This window comes from Syngnathus typhle, linkage group LG20 (assembly GCF_033458585.1).
Source record: "Syngnathus typhle isolate RoL2023-S1 ecotype Sweden linkage group LG20, RoL_Styp_1.0, whole genome shotgun sequence".
Taxonomy (NCBI): domain Eukaryota; kingdom Metazoa; phylum Chordata; class Actinopteri; order Syngnathiformes; family Syngnathidae; genus Syngnathus; species Syngnathus typhle.
Window position 1 is genome coordinate 2,960,715 of NC_083757.1, and position 16,368 is coordinate 2,977,082.

At 43.8% G+C, this 16,368-nt stretch overlaps 2 protein-coding genes across 2 annotated transcripts; both read right to left on the reverse strand.

Moving 5' to 3' along the window:
- Nucleotides 1-6,883: 6,883 nt before the first annotated feature.
- Nucleotides 6,884-8,636, reverse strand: twist1a (twist family bHLH transcription factor 1a). The gene is made up of 2 exons (XM_061267389.1): nt 7,903-8,636; nt 6,884-7,325 (listed from the first exon to the last, which is right to left on the reverse strand). Exon 1 carries the CDS (start codon nt 8,484-8,486, stop codon nt 7,926-7,928), a length of 561 nt encoding a protein of 186 aa, XP_061123373.1. The 5' UTR covers nt 8,487-8,636; the 3' UTR covers nt 6,884-7,325; nt 7,903-7,925.
- A 1,919-nt stretch (nt 8,637-10,555) lies between these two features.
- On the reverse strand, nt 10,556-11,237 carry LOC133144983 (fer3-like protein). The gene has a single exon (XM_061268034.1). The coding sequence runs from the start codon at nt 11,199-11,201 to the stop codon at nt 10,806-10,808; it is 396 nt and encodes a 131-aa protein (XP_061124018.1). The 5' UTR covers nt 11,202-11,237; the 3' UTR covers nt 10,556-10,805.
- Between the last annotated feature and the right edge of the window lie 5,131 nt (nt 11,238-16,368).

Below are 16,368 nucleotides of genomic sequence, written 5' to 3' on the forward strand. Positions count from 1 at the left end.
TTGCCCACCCCTGGTCTAGTTGCACATTAAGTTCAATACGTTTACTTCTATTGAAAATCTATTAAACATTTAAGGTTCAAAATTCCTTTGCAATAAATTTTGATTGTATAATGATTTAAGTTGGTTTTTATTTTTCTAATTAATATGAAGTTAATGTTTAAACAGCATAAAGTTACTGTGGCATACACTATATGCCATACAGTATGAAATATTCTTTTTAAACTTTTGTCACTTTTTTGATCCCCTACTATGCTACTGTATTTTAACATAGGTAAGTTTATTTTTCCCTGTTGGAACTTGGTGAAAAAAGTTTGATAACCACTGTTCTAGGCCTAAGCAACAGTAACAGCCATCAAATGCTTAAACAAATCAAATCTAATGGGTATATAATAGCAAGATTTCATTTAATAAAGAATATGAACATCTATCCTGAATGCACTCTGAAGAAATCACCCTTTCCTTCTCGTGTTTCGTTTGTCTTTCTGTGTCTGACATGGCATCTCTTTCAGCTGAACACGTATAAGTTACCAGTGGTTTGCATCCGGGTCGCTAAATGATTCATTTTGTTTAGACAATGAGATGTCAGTAACCTTTTAAATAGTTCGCCTCTTCCCACATGGGCCTTGTCTAATGATGTAATACCATATTAGTAATATATTAAAGTAAAATAGAATAAAACAATTTAGGAATCCTTTGGTCTACTCTGAAAATGCAAAACGTGTCATGCAGTTGAACAATAGAGGGCGCTGTTTATCCGTTCGGGGCTCCCTAGGTGAGGGAAACAAAGGACGCTAGTACTGGAATGTCTCACAAATGATGTGGATGTCATACACAAGTCTTCAATCTTTTATAACCTACCGGAGGGGTTATTATGCAACACTTCTGCACATGGCAGGGTCTTCTCATTCTGTATTCTGGTCAAAGTGTGACTGTATACAGCATGAGTGTTCTGGCTGACAGTGATGACAAAGCGCCATGGTGGTTTGACTTTCCCAACTGTCTGACACGCTGTCATATATTATAAACTGCCTTTTACACAAGTGTCATATAAATAGTCAGTCCCTTTTGGACTGCTGTGAGCGATGGCTACTGCTTCTCTGTTTTCAAGGAAACAGAAGGTCTCTTGATGCAGCAGTATATCAGGTTTACAGGGATATATAATTGGACGTTTCTGGGTTGTTCTATGTGCACATATACATGAGAACATATTAATGTTCCATGCGCCGCAGAGCCTGGAGTAAATTATTAATGTCCCTCTAAGGAGTCATTGACTCGCTTTCAGAGTGAACGTACAGCCAAGCTGCAGTAAGGCAATGAGTGGCAGTCATGATGGTTTGGCCTAAAGGACGAAGACCGGTGTGTCAGAGGTCAAGGGGTGAGGAGGTGGAATGTGACAACCTATGATAATTTAAAGTCACGCAAATACACTTAAAGTTTTGGGGGGGGAAAAACATGCATACTATGCGTTACTTTTGGCCTATGGGTCATAATGAGGTTATTGTTATTATTCCAAAACTGGAAATCTGAATGTGTAACATTTGTCAAATGTCATCAGTCACATCCTCGTTTGTGCATGTGTGTTGCCCAGTGGCAGGGTGCCACAATGCAGATTAGGGGTGACACTGCCTAAATGTTTGCAGATGAGGCATAGCAATATCTAATCACCGTGGTAACAAGGGTCACTTTGGTAGGCCAGTGGGCCAACTTCCCCAGGGCACTTTTAGTATTTTAGCAGCAAGATGTTTACTTCAGCATATGTGTGTGTGCACCCCCAATTGCCCCAAGGAGCAGTTAGCCAAGGGGTAAGAGTGTTTTTTGGATGCTAGTCTTCCAAACGCCGCTTAACACTACCATTTGCCAGCTAGCGCATGACACAAAAAATAATCCTTTGAACCAATAACATTTTATTTAATACTAACATCATGGAGACGTGCCCACTGGAGCCTATGCCTGTAGATGTGGACCATAGAGACAACCAACAATTCACATTCACATCTATGGACAACTTCCAGTCTTCAATGAACCTACCGTGAATGTTATTGAGAATGAGAAGAACATGCAGACACCATACAGGAAGGCCATTCCAACTTCATACCTGTAAAGAACCAAAAGCTATTAACACAGGAAAGGCAATGATGCCAAGATGTCATCCCTCACCCATAATTTGATGGCATTTTCATACCAATATAGAATAGCAAAATAGTAACAAATAGTCATGTGTATTATATGACACTTAAGTAGGTGGTTTTGTTTTTGGTTCAGTCTACGTCCCTTAAAAGCAGCACAATTTTGCTAGCTAGCTCCCTCAGCATTTTCACAGTTGCATTTGCAAGGTAAAATAATACAACCATGCAGAGATAAGGAAGATCAATGTTTCACTTCTCCAAACTGTGCAAATAAACCCGTTTTTTTTTATGCTTTTTGGAAATTCCACCTCAAACATTATAGGGATAGTGTGGGCAGGACTACCACAAATCTTCAGGGAACGGCGCAAGAAAATATTTCCTGGAATTTGGGGGCCTACTAAACCCCAGCCAGCCACAGCTCGTTTTGAGTTTAAATGTTAGCTCGTATTGAGATAACACAGGTAGATATTTTTTTTTCCTTCTTACGGTTCGGCGACTCCTCGTGAGAGCTGAAAGGAAAACAATAAAAGACGATGAAGATGACAAGAGCTGAGTGATGGGGAAGAAAGAGAAAATAAAAGAAAGAAGCAGAAGTTATTTGTCTGCCTTGACGTGATGATGCGCAGGACCACTTCCTGGGGCTCAGGTTTCATTGTACCAATGCACGCTCGGGGGAGGGTCCACATCCTGTGCCAACTCCTGACGAGGGGGCCCTGGGATTTTTTTTACTAAGTAGTAAAGAAGATGAAGTAAAGCAGAACCGATGCGTAAAAGCACTAGATGAAATTTCTACCAATGCAGACACTATTGGGATCAAGTTGGATGCAGGTGCTGCTCTCATATACTGCGTGTTGCATGTTGATAAGCAGATTGCTATGAAAACAAAGTAAAGCTGTATGACACACATCCATGCACACGCCATCGCCGCCATCTCAGTGTTTATGTGTCCCTCCTTGCATTTATATGAGCTTTGGTCTCAGGGGACCTTTTGCTTCTTTCAGGTGGTGTTGCTTTACACTTTTCCTGCTGTCCCACGTCTGCACTTTGTGTGTGGACTTTGGCGCTAACTTACCAGACTGCTTTTTGAAAGTTACATCCCCCAGAAAAAAAAAAAGACTCAGTAAATGGCACATGCTAGGCTTGTAAAACTCACAAAATAGTTCTAGAAGCGGATGATTGGTTATTAATCAGTAGAAACACTCAGCAAAAATGTTGGCCGGTGTTAATCACTGAATCAGCAAGACTTTGTTTTCTAGACTTGTGGCATCTATGACTGTGTGCTGTGGTTTTCTTTGTTTTTCAAGGCCCAATCACTCACCGCAGCACCACACTTTTAAGTAAATACCGAGGCACACAGGAAATTAGGGGGGGGGGTGATATTGCAGATATTAGGAGGAAAAAAAGGGTGGAGGGAGGATGGCGAGGAGGGGATTTGAGGCCGGGAGACAGAATGGCAGAAAAGATGGCAACATATTAAAGGATTAAGGAAGAGGGTGGTTCAAGAAAGAGTAAGACCACCCGACAGTGAAGACCAGAGGGAAGGCTCCGATTCTCTCCTAGCTTACTGTAGCTCCCCTTGGACCAACACTGTGCTACTCGAGCTGCCAAGTCGCCCCCTCCCTCACAACGGGTCCCTCGCAACGCCAATAAACTGTTATTGAGTTCAACAGGAAGAAAAGCCACAAAATTTTACATAACACCGGCTGATGCAAACAGTCAGTGGAAACAACATTTTTTTTTCACATTAGCACAAGGGGAAAAAAAAAAACAGTCAGTGGATGAGACTAAGCAAACAAAGTGCTCTCTTTATGTCCCCTTCCAAAAAAATCAATGTGTAGAGCGGCTGATAGATTTCAATGAGCCCTCGAGTGTAAGATAAACATGGAAATAGAGTCCTAACCCATACATCAATAGGACCCCTAAAGCCCCCCATTTTCAGGCAGAATAAGACATTCAAACAGCTTAAATCCAATAAAGGAGCGTTGCGTAAGGCCCAGTAAATTAAGTTAGGAGAAAGAGCCTATGTGTTTTAAAGAGGTCTTTGATAGAGCTTGTATGTTTATATTCCTAAAGCTGAGCCACTGTGATTTTGTCTGGTATGCAGAGAGTTGGAAGAGGCTTGTGTTTAACTCAATCTGCAAGATAAACAGCCGCGAGGAGGGCAACCCAGGGGTTCCGTGTACCGTTTGTTCCCTATCGTCTTCTTTTTCTCACTCGCGTGTTGTCTCATTGTTACGCCTGATGGGGAAAAAATTTCAGTCACCTACGCCAGTCGACTGAATAGTGACTTTGTAGAAGTAGATGGCTGTCGGTGTGGGCGACGGGGTTAGTTAAGAGGCCGTAGGTCAGAATTGATGGGTGCAGTTGGCACCGGCCTCAGGAAATGCGAGTGTGTGTGTGTGTGAGTTGCGGACTAATGGGGAATGTGCGTTAACTTCTGCTGTCCCCTGTCCCCCCTGCCTGTTTTATAAAGCCCCTGAAGCAATCCTGTCTTTTAATTAGGACTAATGGCCCATTACCTTGTGCATTCTGTTTTCTGGAACATTGAATGGTCTTTGCAGGTTGGATGGTATTGTAGCATCAAGTGAAGGAGAGGTTCTTCATGCATGAAACATGTCAGCTGTCAAGTGTGAAACGTAGGTTATCAACTCAAACTTCAAAACATGAGAATGAATTATACTCATCTTTAATTGTGATGTTGCCTGAAGGACTCGAGTGACATCATGGATGACGGCGGTTCAACATCTGAAATTATATCTGGCGTGAAAGTGTGCAACAACACCAGGGGGGGTTTATAAATAGAACTATTTATCAAATATGTAAAACTTAAATTCAGCAAAGCCTGTGAGTCTTGTTCCATCTGAGACCAAGTGCAGTAGCAACGTTCATCCTGATGCAAATCATCTGCGCTTATCCCTTAAACATCAGCTGCATTATGCATTTTTTCCAGGAAACTGCTATTCAAATTAAAACAAATCCACCATGTCTTAAAATAACTTTCTTTCCTGTACAAATGATTGCCATAACCCTGCATTAGCAAAACAGGGTAACCCAGAGCCCCCGAGGTAAATGTGCTGATTTGAGATGGTAAACGTGGGCACGCACTGCTTGGAGCTGAGATGAAACAGATAATTAGCGCAAATGGAGTCCAGTCCTGCATACAAAAGAAGCCGGGCATGGTTGTGTTTATGAGTCCTACCCCCCTCGGCTGTCTTCTTGTGGTGTTAAGCATTAATGTAAACCAGGGCTTGGTACTGGGTTAAGGGAAAACTTAAAAAGAAAAGGTGGAAGTGCAGGAGACGTAAAGCTAAAGGAAGTTAAGGGGAGGTAAAAACTAGCCAACAAAAAAGCATGGCATGAAGTTCATTTTCCGAAGATTCACAGCGTGTCATGTTCAAAACAAACGCCGAGCGCACCTTTGACTTTCGCATCAGTTTAAAGACGGCAAATCCAAAGCAGGCCAATTGAAATGGTGATTAATGGCTGGTTGGGAGACAGTGTGTGGTTCAAGTCATCAAAGAGCCTGTAAATCAGCACACTGTTAAATCCAGATAGCCAGATGCCTTCACACTGATAACAACCAGTCATCCCTTTCTCTTCAGATGTCAAAGTGGGCTACGGTGCAAGAACCTTGGTTCGCTCTCTTGTGCGTGCGTGGCTGGAGTTGGACCCGTTTGCAAGCCTCAGAGGTGACATTCCTGCATGTCAGAGGAACAGCCTCAAGTTTAAGATAACACTGCCACGGTGAGCTACGGGTGGGAATTGATTCCCTCCAGAGGCTGGCAAAGGGCCTTAGGTCAGCGCTGATGGCTTTACCTTCTGCACGCAAGCTACAATGAAGAAAAAACAACAACACACCAATGCTGCCGTTAACACCCCTCAACTATTCTACAAAAAGTTGCAATTGTTTTTTAAATGACTTTTTGTGTATTATTTGCCTCAATTCTTTGCATTGCTTTAGTCAGAACTGTGTGCCTGGTCATTCTCACTGTCAGCATTTTTTAACCTTGACTATACAGAATGACTTCACCTAAAACCCCAAATTTTGAATACCTAATCACAGAAGGTGCCCCAAATTTCCCTTGTATATATCCATTTGATTATTTTTCAAAATGTGCTTTTGCATGAATAAATGAGGAAAATTTTGCTGACCCATGCCAGTATGACGTGTAGTAGGAAATCAATAGTGTAAAATAGCACACTCGGAAGAAATATAGCACTTTAACAATTAGTTCAGGATGAATCTAGGTTTGGTGTGGCTCATGCATAGCTGCCGAGCTTCTTGAATTGTAATGGCAGCTATGTAATGGCAGCGCATTTTGTAGCCTGACCCATATCCGCCCCTTTAAAGCTCTTGAGGCTAACTGCAAAAGCACCTGCAGGAATCTCCCCATGCTGACCTGCGCCTCAAAGGACATCTGGGAATATCATGCACGCTTCCCAATACACCGCAACCGCTCTGTTCGAAAAGCCCGCCAGCCAATGACGGCGTTCCCAAAACCCAGAGTGCAAGAAAGAACTGCCGAGTAATCCAGAGGTATGAGATGTTTTCTTTCACCCCCTCCACCGTGACTTAGTTAGCTGCGGGTTCTGCTACAACAAAAGTAAATAAAGTCTCTTAATTAAGTGGAAAAAAACGAAAGCCAACGGAAATGACTTTGTTGCTATACTTTCAGGTAAGTCTCGGGAGTGATTATTTAGGACATCAAGAGTTTATTATTGCTGGGGGAACAACTGAATGAATACTTGGCAGGAAGTTACTTTCATTTGTTTATTAGCAAATATTTACAACGTTCAGAATGTGCAGACTACAGATCCATACAGCATTCTGTGATACCCCCAAAATAAATACCTCTGATTTAATTGGGGCAAACGGATTTCTCACCAGTAGAAAAATAAATACAAATACTCCATTTGCTGTGAAACATTGTCACGAGGAATGTAAAAGGAATTGTGTTGTTTCTCTCTCGTTTCAAAACATTTCCTCAGTTCATTTTGTTGTTACAACATTCATATAGTCGCAGTGGTCTTTCTTCATATCCGTCTTGTCCTATAAGTGCTCCCTTGCAAACATAACAGTCCCTGCAACGGGAAATATCGCACATCCCGCTCTCGGAGGAGGAATGAAGCTCACAGCTGGGCCTCAGCTGCACTTTTCCATGGTTCCGTCTTCAGGAGAGTTGGACTGAGCCACATGATCTGTCAAAGAAATACGGCTGTCATTTAGAAGAAGAAAACTCAAATTGGACAAAAGTTCCATGAATTTGAATTCACTTAATTCAAACGTGTACATCAGACGAACATGATAAAGCCTTAAACTAAAAAGTGTCTAAGGTAAAAATGATCACATTTTAATTGTACAACTGATCAAATAGTGCTTACTTAAGTGTAATTAAAAATAAGGAACCTATATACTTCATGTTGCTAAAATTAATTTATAATGAACCAACAGAATCACGAGATTTTTTTTTCTCAAAATGTATGATCTAATTATTGTGATAAATCCAAATGAATAATTACATTTTCATTGGCAACTGTAGTAGGAAATAGCTTACTTAACACATGGAAAAAAGTACAAGACTCAAAATATTTGCTGGGCCATATTAAAGAACAGAGCGGGCCATAGGTGGCCCCCTGGCCTTACTTTGACCACCCTCGTTTTAGACTTCATGGGTTCCAACGGGATCTAATCCCGAATGCATAAAATGGTATTTCCAACACCAATCCTAACATACACATTCCGTCGGGTAGTGCGTAAAAAGTAAATGCAATTTACCATGCTGTTCCAGTGTAGCCCCGCTAGTGGGTTGTGGTCGACACGGAGCAGGCGTCCCCCATTCTCCACACGGAGAAGGCATAGCTGAGACGTTCGTGCGCCACGTAGCTACAGCTGGATCCCCGCGCGTCCAACTCGTCGCTTTGCAGAACCTGACACAGGAAGTCGATGTAGCGCGCGGCCAGTTTGAGCGTCTGTATTTTGCTAAGCTTGTCCGACGGCAGTGTGGGGATGATTTTCCGGAGCGACGTGAAAGCCTCGTTGAGAGACTGCGTGCGTTGGCGCTCTCGGATGTTGGCCATGACGCGCTGGTTCTGCAGGTCGTCGATGGAGCGAGCGGGGCTGCTGCTGGTCTCGCTGCTTGCCACGCTGCCACCGCCGCCTCCGCTACTACCGCCTCCACGGTCACAACTCTTTCTACGTCTCTTCTTGGGAATCTCCACGTCCAAGCCTTCGTCCAGTTCGTCTGCGCTCCTGCGCGTCGCAGCCCGCCGCTTCCTGGCGCCCCTCCGCGGCAGCTGCCGCTCGGTCTCCTCCTCACTGTTCCCTGCACTGTCCATCGGGGAGGAGTTGTCTTCTCGCATTGTCCAAAAGCTTTCAAGATGCCCTACAACCAGTTGTCCCTCTTGAGTTCAGTCCACAAACTCCACATGTGACCAAAAAAAATGATGGTCCGTGCTGATTTGAAAGCAAATATGGTGCACCGCAAAGAGGGAGAGGTGTCTCCCACTTTTTATAGTGGGGAGCGAGATGGAGGATTTTGGGGAGCGCTGTGATTGGGTGGGAAGGGGTGTAACATAATACCACTGCAGGAATAACTTGTGTTAATATCAGAGGAAGAGTAGAGGACCTTGAAGGCAAAAAGGAAGAAAAAAAATGGAAAGGGGCTGGGATTGTTTTTGTAACTGTGCGCAAGATATTTTGGTGGGCGTTTTCTTATATTGGGCATCTCTGCACTAAATATGTCAGCATAGCAATATTGTGACGCTCATTTTAGCGCTACCCTGACCTACTTATGTGAAGAATGTTAATTTGTTGTTGACACGCATTTATATTATTTTTGAAAACATGGTCATCTTTTTTAGATTCACTAACATTTGTATATTGCCACCGTGAGAACATCTATTCCAGGTTCCAGGCCCTGAAGATCTATGGAAAAATATATCTGATGACTCCATTCTAACTTATGATTCCCTTGACATGGTTATACAGTACATGTATGCTCCCAAACTATGCAAGGCAAGAGTACAAGCCAACTCCTAAAGGTGCAATGTGTACTGGAACTGTCAAAAATAAGGGGGCAGTATAGGGAGGGGTGTCCTTCAAAGTACAATTAATGTATCCTCCAATCTAGCACAATGCATCTTCCATATGCTTATGACTGGCACTCTCACTGGGCCAGACAAACAGGGATGGAACGTAAATACTGCAAGTAAAAACAATTTACTATTTGATTTGATGCTATTTTATACTAAAGTGCATTTCAAAATCTGTACGATAAGCACAGTAACAAGTCTGCCAGTCTAGACACTTAGATGTGAACAGTGGTGATGGCAAAAAATAAACCCAGTGAAACACAGGAGGTTGCAAACGGCGGGGGGCCTTAGCTCGATCGTAACCAGACCGACGTGTTTATTTTCCCGTCAGCGGCCCCGCGTTGAGGTATGCGCTTAAATGGGTCTGACCCCCGCGGGGACGTCGACACCGCGGCTCAGGTTTAAAAGACGCCCCATCCCGAGGAGCTCTCGGGGCGGATCCGTGCTCGCAGCGGGGTCGCTAAGGAGGTGTACGACTGCGGCGTAAAGCAAACAGTGGAGGTGATGAAGAGGCCCAAACTCGCCTATAATCTTTTTTAAGGGGGGGGGCTCGAATCCAATAAAGAAACAAGAGCTGTAAAAGTCTGGAAGTGGTGGACTTTGATGCAAAATAATACTGAGGCCTCATCCACGGAGTGGGTCGCCCACAGGGTGGGGGTGGGGGGCTCTGCATCGGCCAATTTGCACCTCAGCGTCAAAGATAACTAACCACGATTTGTGATGCAAATACCAATTTGCACTTGAAGCGGATAAGAAGGCTCAGAGATACTGTCAGTGAAATCTTCAGTTTATAATCTTGTTTTTCTCACACAGGTGAGAAAGCAACATGATGCGCTCTCCAAGGTGCTGAAAACAACCTCACCTGCGGACTTGCCAACCTGACATTCTTGAACAACGTTCCCAGAAAATCACCTTGTCCTCTCACCACTGAACTATTTTTAGAACAGCTCTGCATGGCGACCTGGCGCCGGCAGACACTACGTAAGTGAACCCTGCTCTAAACTGCGAGGTAGATGTGCTTGTTAGTAGCCATTAAAAAAAGTCTAATATAATCGCTTCATTAGGTACACGTGCAGAATTGAATGCTACGGAATAAAATAGCTTTTGCTTACCTTATGCTAACCTGACAGGGAGCTTTCAATATAATGCCGTGCACATCATTAAATTATTAGTTTTAGGAAACAAAAAAGATACTGCTACATTAGGTTGAGGTGCATTCAATTGTGAAGTTGCTAATTAAGTTTCTAGACATAAAAAATTGCACTTGGTTCAGTTGCAAAATGTTAAAACCATTTCTCATTGAAATGCACTATGAGATATTGTTGCAAAGTGTAAATCAAAATGATCAATATTATGAGCAATATCTTTTTATTTTCCGATTGCATCAATATGCAGGTGTACCTAGTATTGTGAGCGGAGTGTGACCATTTAAACTGCACTTGAAACAAAAAGCTCATTGAAACTAAAAATATTTGAATCATTTGGTCTATTTGATCAATTCTTGCGACTAAGAACTTTTCAAGCAATCCAAGGCGGTTGACTTCTAAGATCTAAAATATCGCAATCATGCGCCAATTGAAGTCGGCATCAAGTGTTCTCCAAAAGATCCTTCATGAAGGAGATGTAGACGATGGCTAGCCGCAGCGTCTCGATGCGGGAGAGTCTCTTCTCATAGGCAAAGGTGGGAACTTTCTTCCTGAGCGCATCGAATGCCTCGTTCAGACTAAACATGCGCTTCCTCTCCCGTACGTTGGCCGCCTGGCGCTGGACCACCGTAACGATCCTCCTCCGCTTGGACCTGCCGGACCCGGCGCCTCCTTCTCGGCCAACCGGGCCGATCATCAGATGATCGTCCGTGTGCTCTGGGCTCCAGGATGTGTCGCTGGATTGACTGTCATCCACCTGCTGCTTGGGCGGAAAATCCATCCGGTTTACATCAAAGTGGATCAAGGTGGAGTCCAGGAGTCGAGTCTGCAGCTCCATCTCCAAGTCCAAAAGCTTCACAAATGAGATCCTTTTATAGGTATTATAAGTTGGAGAGCATCTCTTACAAGTGAAGCCCGCTTTTGTCTGAATCCGGATGGAGCACGACAGGGTGAGATCCTATTTGGCTGGAGTCCAAAAGGCCTTATCCTGCTCTTTCAACAAGTGGCCTGCATGCGGCACCCAACGTGCCCATGCCCAAGTAGCTTGAAGAAGCTCTGGAAGTGATGCGATGTCATCCTGGAGGCCATTCATGAGCTTCTGGAGAATAGCAACCTCTTGACAAGAGGGTCATGCAGTCGTATTTGCACTTCCCCTTCTTCCTCGCTGGCTAAATAACCACACTTTTTATCACTTAAAGAGCCCCAGGAGAAGACCAAATAGAACATTCCCTGAAAGTCCTCACACAGCAAAAAGCTTTCTGTTGCAAATTAGAGCAAATAACTGTCAGTTCCCATGGCAGAGGAGTGTCCACATTGCAGGGGGTGCTGAAAGGGCCGCCAATGCGTATTTGTAGTTCCTCAAGAGAACGCTTGGTCATATAAGCACGATGAGGCTATTAAATATATTTCGAATGCCGAAATGAGGCAAAAAGCGCAACGCGATCGAGCTCGGACTCAAACACAATCAGATATGATCAGGCTCCGTTAGATTATTGTAACACAGCGTAAATTCCAATCCAGAACAGATTAGATTAAGGTTTGCCATGTTATCATTTTGGGAAAAATATAATTGGTTTAATACACGCAAATACAACAAACTGTGTACTGTTTAGCCCCCCTCCCTCGAGGAACACATAATCAATTATTAAGATAAGAGTGAGTTAAATTGTATTATATATTTAAAACGTGTCAAAACTAAACGGCTATTTGGAGATTTTATCCATGTTATAAATGTGCGGGTTAAAGGAACGCGTCCAAAGATGATACTTCATGAACTAATGCGAGTGTTTATCTTGTACACACTCACACAACTGAATTGTCATCATCTCCCTCCACCGCTTTGCTGTTTTTCGGTCGGGCAGATAAACATGATGGGACATTCCGCCGGTCGTCGTGGAAACGCTGAGAAAGAGCAGCTGGGCGGTAGAATATGAGGTAATCTCACCCTGGGGCTGCTGGGTAAATATTGGTCTTAAATAAGGAGTAAAGCCCCCAAAAGAGGCACACAAACACACCTACAGGGGTTCATCCCCGTTTTGTCGGAGTGGAAACAAACCCGACTAATCTTCACACAGGCGAACTCATGATGAGTCGCTCTCTGTTATTATCGCGGTGTGAAATTAATGATGACTTTTTGCCTTGACTGGATGTTTGCGGACGTAAACATCTGTCTGACACATCCAAACAAAAAGTGGGACTTGAAAGCTTGTGATGACATCTGGAGCGGAAGAGGAAAAAGAAAAACGACACATTTCGGAGCCTACCTTTGCTCGTAAATACAACATTCTGCACATGCCTCGTTGCAGCTAAGGGAGAACTTAACACTAAATCCCTCTTATATTAGATGTGAGTCACATACTGTACATCATGTCTCACAGTAAAATGTGAGTGACAGACTTGGGAGGAAGAGTATTACGGGCCTGTATTGGGAAGTGAAACTCCACTGCGTTCAATTCGCTCGAGAAATTGGATGAATTACAAAGGTCACATGACGCACGGCAATATTTCTTGCACTAATCTAAGGCGCAGTACTCTTGTTGTACTCGACAGAGGAAAATTGTGTTGTTGTATATAAAAGACAACAACACATTTTGAGCCTTGAGATTTGGCTAACATGGCGCGTCATTATGTCGTGAACTTTACGACGGCCATTCTTGCAGAATTAATTAGGACATGAAAAAAGGGAGGGGGCTAAACAATCAAGGAAGTGAACTCTTGACCAATGATGTGCTTTATTAGTGTGTCATCATGAACGCAATCAGTCTTTCTTTCCTTTTCTTCATTTTTGCCTGCCTGCGCACCCACAAAGTGACTCATTGGTTCACTTGTCTCACCTTTCACAGCATCATCGCCTCTGACTGGCTGAAGCAGCCAGCCAATCACCAATCGGGGGATGTTTACACAGCTGGGTGGCCAGTTAAAGGTGGGGCTCATGCAAGTGTGTGTGGTTCATGGACCATGCTGGATGAAAGCCAGCGGGTCTACCATATATCTCCACTACAACACCCTGCAACCTTCCATCTCACTTCCTTCAACGCCTCGCAATGGCCAAGCCGCAGCTCCTTCGTTCCGAATGACCCCTCCCTCCCTCCCTCCCTCGCTCCCAGCCTTAATCCAATGCCTAAACTCTCCACCCAAACACTTAAAAAATCTCTTTGCTGTCCCACCCACCATCCAAAAACATGTCACCACCTTCCCCGCTGTCTCAACTGTTTATTTACACAATAGAGGCCTGGCCATTACGGAGACAAGCTTTCGAAAAAGTGCCACGTTTGACTTTTGTAAACTTCAGTTTGAAATCGCTATGTATCTGCCAACATGGCAAAAACATCAAAAAGAAATAGTACTCACGCTACATGTTGACTATTAATTGCGAGTGGATCACTATAGTTGTGTTTCCTTGTCAAACTTGACTTGCTGTGACCACCAAATCTGGGGAAGAAAAAAATGAGTTATTTTCTGCCTTCTGCAGCAAATCTGAAATCTGTTTGGTTCAAGAAACAACTGTCTAGACAACAGCGATTAGCTTTTATTAATTTTTAGCTTTTTAGTTCCTAGCCATGCCGTTGAGTGCACTGCAATTCCTCGGGGGATGAGGGAGTAGAACTTTTCTTGCAGAATATACACAGCACGTGGTAACTTAATGAATTTATGGATGACAACAATATTTTCCAAGTCATTATGAAGTTGTAAACTGCTTTCAGCCTTGTTTTGTTGAATTGAGCTGAGCCAGATCTTTTTTTCACTTGTTATATTTGGCCTCCTCTATCAGACATTTCTCGGCTCCATTCTATATTTTCTCAATTCAAATGCCTTTTTGGGATTCCAGTCGGAGTATTATTTGTCTTGTGAAATGAAACTTTTGTTTCCTTAGAACAGGTCCAGTTCCAAAAGGGTGACCAGCACATGCACACACAGAAGATCACCGGACTTAAAATAAATGTTTTCATATCAGAGATAAGATATTTGTGAACACTCTTCTCTGGGGCGTATTTTGTCATTGAAATGAAACGTTTCTGTTCCCAAGTTGAAATACGTTTACTGACTGTACATGCTGTTGCTTTTGGAACATTTTAACATTCCGAACGTGCAAAAAAATTGATGTACGCGGTATGGGCAAGCAAAAGTTCTAACAACTCACCCTTTGATGATGTAGTCGACACCGTCATACCATTCTTTGCTGCCACACAAGTGCAAAAAGAAGTTAGAAACTGCATATCAACCCCTGCAAAAAAATAGAGAGGTACTCACCCTTGACGTTGATGCCGTGTGATTCTCCATTTCATAGTGTCTCTTGTCTGTACTGCATCCAGCATATGTGGATATTAGATTATTTTTGGGGGCTAATCAGATTTCAGCCTCTGTATTGCAATGTCAATCTAATGTGTCAAGGGCCTTCGGAATCAGTAGTTCATTGACAGAAGTTTGATTAAGAAACACATATATGCACACATCAGCATCTCAGAGACATCCTGGTCGCCTTGGTTACCGTGAGCAGGTCAGTGTCTGGCGGGAGCCAAGGAACCAAACAAACAATTGGAATCCAGCTTGTTTACTTTCAGGGTTAATAGTGTGTGCGTGGACATTGAACCCTTGGGAAAGAGTGGAAGCGGAGTGTGCGCGGATATTCGCCGACCTGAAGGGCTGAGATGAACATTAAAATGAGAGTGAGGCAAAGCAGAGGTGCCAAAAATCTCCCAGCTCTGCCTTTGAAATGCCCATAAAGGGATTTCATGGATGTCAGTACGAGGGGCTTCGATACAATTCAACCCTTGCCTCTGGGTCGTGTTGTACGATTAATGGCCGCAGTTGCACAGCTCTGACTGGTGGAACACTTAAGCTTTATGACCTGCTGCCATTTGGGCCTGGGGGACCGAGGCGAGGGGCCGACCGCAGAACTAATTATCCGAGCCAAAGGATGGAGATTTGCAGATTGCGAGTCGGGGATGAGGTCCGTATGCGCGGCTGAGCGAGCCAGCGAGTGCGTGGCACTCGTTTCCGCCAGGGTGTCTTCTCAAGCAGGGAATGTTCTCCTGCAGGAGCCTGCCAGGCATGGAAACTTTGACCCAGGAGAGAGAGACACAGCCAATATAGACACACACACACACACACACACACTATGAAACACAGAGGTGTGAGGGGAAAAGATGTCTGGCCTGCTCAAGAACAAAAACAAACACTCCTCCCTCCTTCCCTCATCTTCTTCTGGCCATCAGAGGATCATGAAGATAAATGAGCATGCCTAGATATGAGGGTCCAGTGGCAGGAGGGGAGTCTGGAGTGGAATGCGTGTGAACTGCACTCCGCCTCCAATAAATCTGGGGAACAAGTAGGAGGAGAGGGAAGGCTTGGTGGGGGAAGCAAAGGGGAGGGAAAAAGGGAGACTGCGTTGGGGTGAGATAGCGGGGATGACAAGATGAATGGGAGGCGATGGAGGGGCGCTTCGGTGCAGGTGCACACGGGCCAGAGTGGAGATCAGGTAAAACGCAGATCGGGGGTCACCAAGGGACAAATAATACAGATTAGTCAGAGAAACACCTAGACAAAAATATATGCAAATAGTCAGACTTTAGTATATATTTCTGTTATATATCGTAAAACTTTGTGCAGAATACCAAGCAGAATATTGCAGGTATTGTTTTTGTCAAAAATTGCAGCCAAGTGTAAATCACAATACTGATACAGAAACAGATGATCAGAAGGGACGGATGAAGGCGCGACCATTTAATTGCATCCACTTATCTCTCCTCTTTACTCGGCTCCCGATAAGCTCCGCGGGTCTTTGCACCTCACCACTAATTGAGATTCCCTGTTGAAAGGCAGGATTTGTATGCGTGTGTGTGTGTGTGAGGAGGTGGGAGGTAAAGAAAACACACGCAGCCCTTTAACTTGTCTCTCGACGCTTCATCACCCGACACTCGCCGCTCAGCATAAATGATGACTGCAAAAGTATTTGATGCTGTTAGTTATCACAAGAGTAATTAGAACGATCAGGAAAAAAAGAC

Coding starts and splice junctions, on each gene's coding strand:
- twist1a (XM_061267389.1), bottom strand. CDS start 8,486: ATGCGAGAAGACAACTCCTCCCCGATGGACAGTGCAGGGAACAGTGAG.
- LOC133144983 (XM_061268034.1), bottom strand. CDS start 11,201: ATGGAGCTGCAGACTCGACTCCTGGACTCCACCTTGATCCACTTTGAT.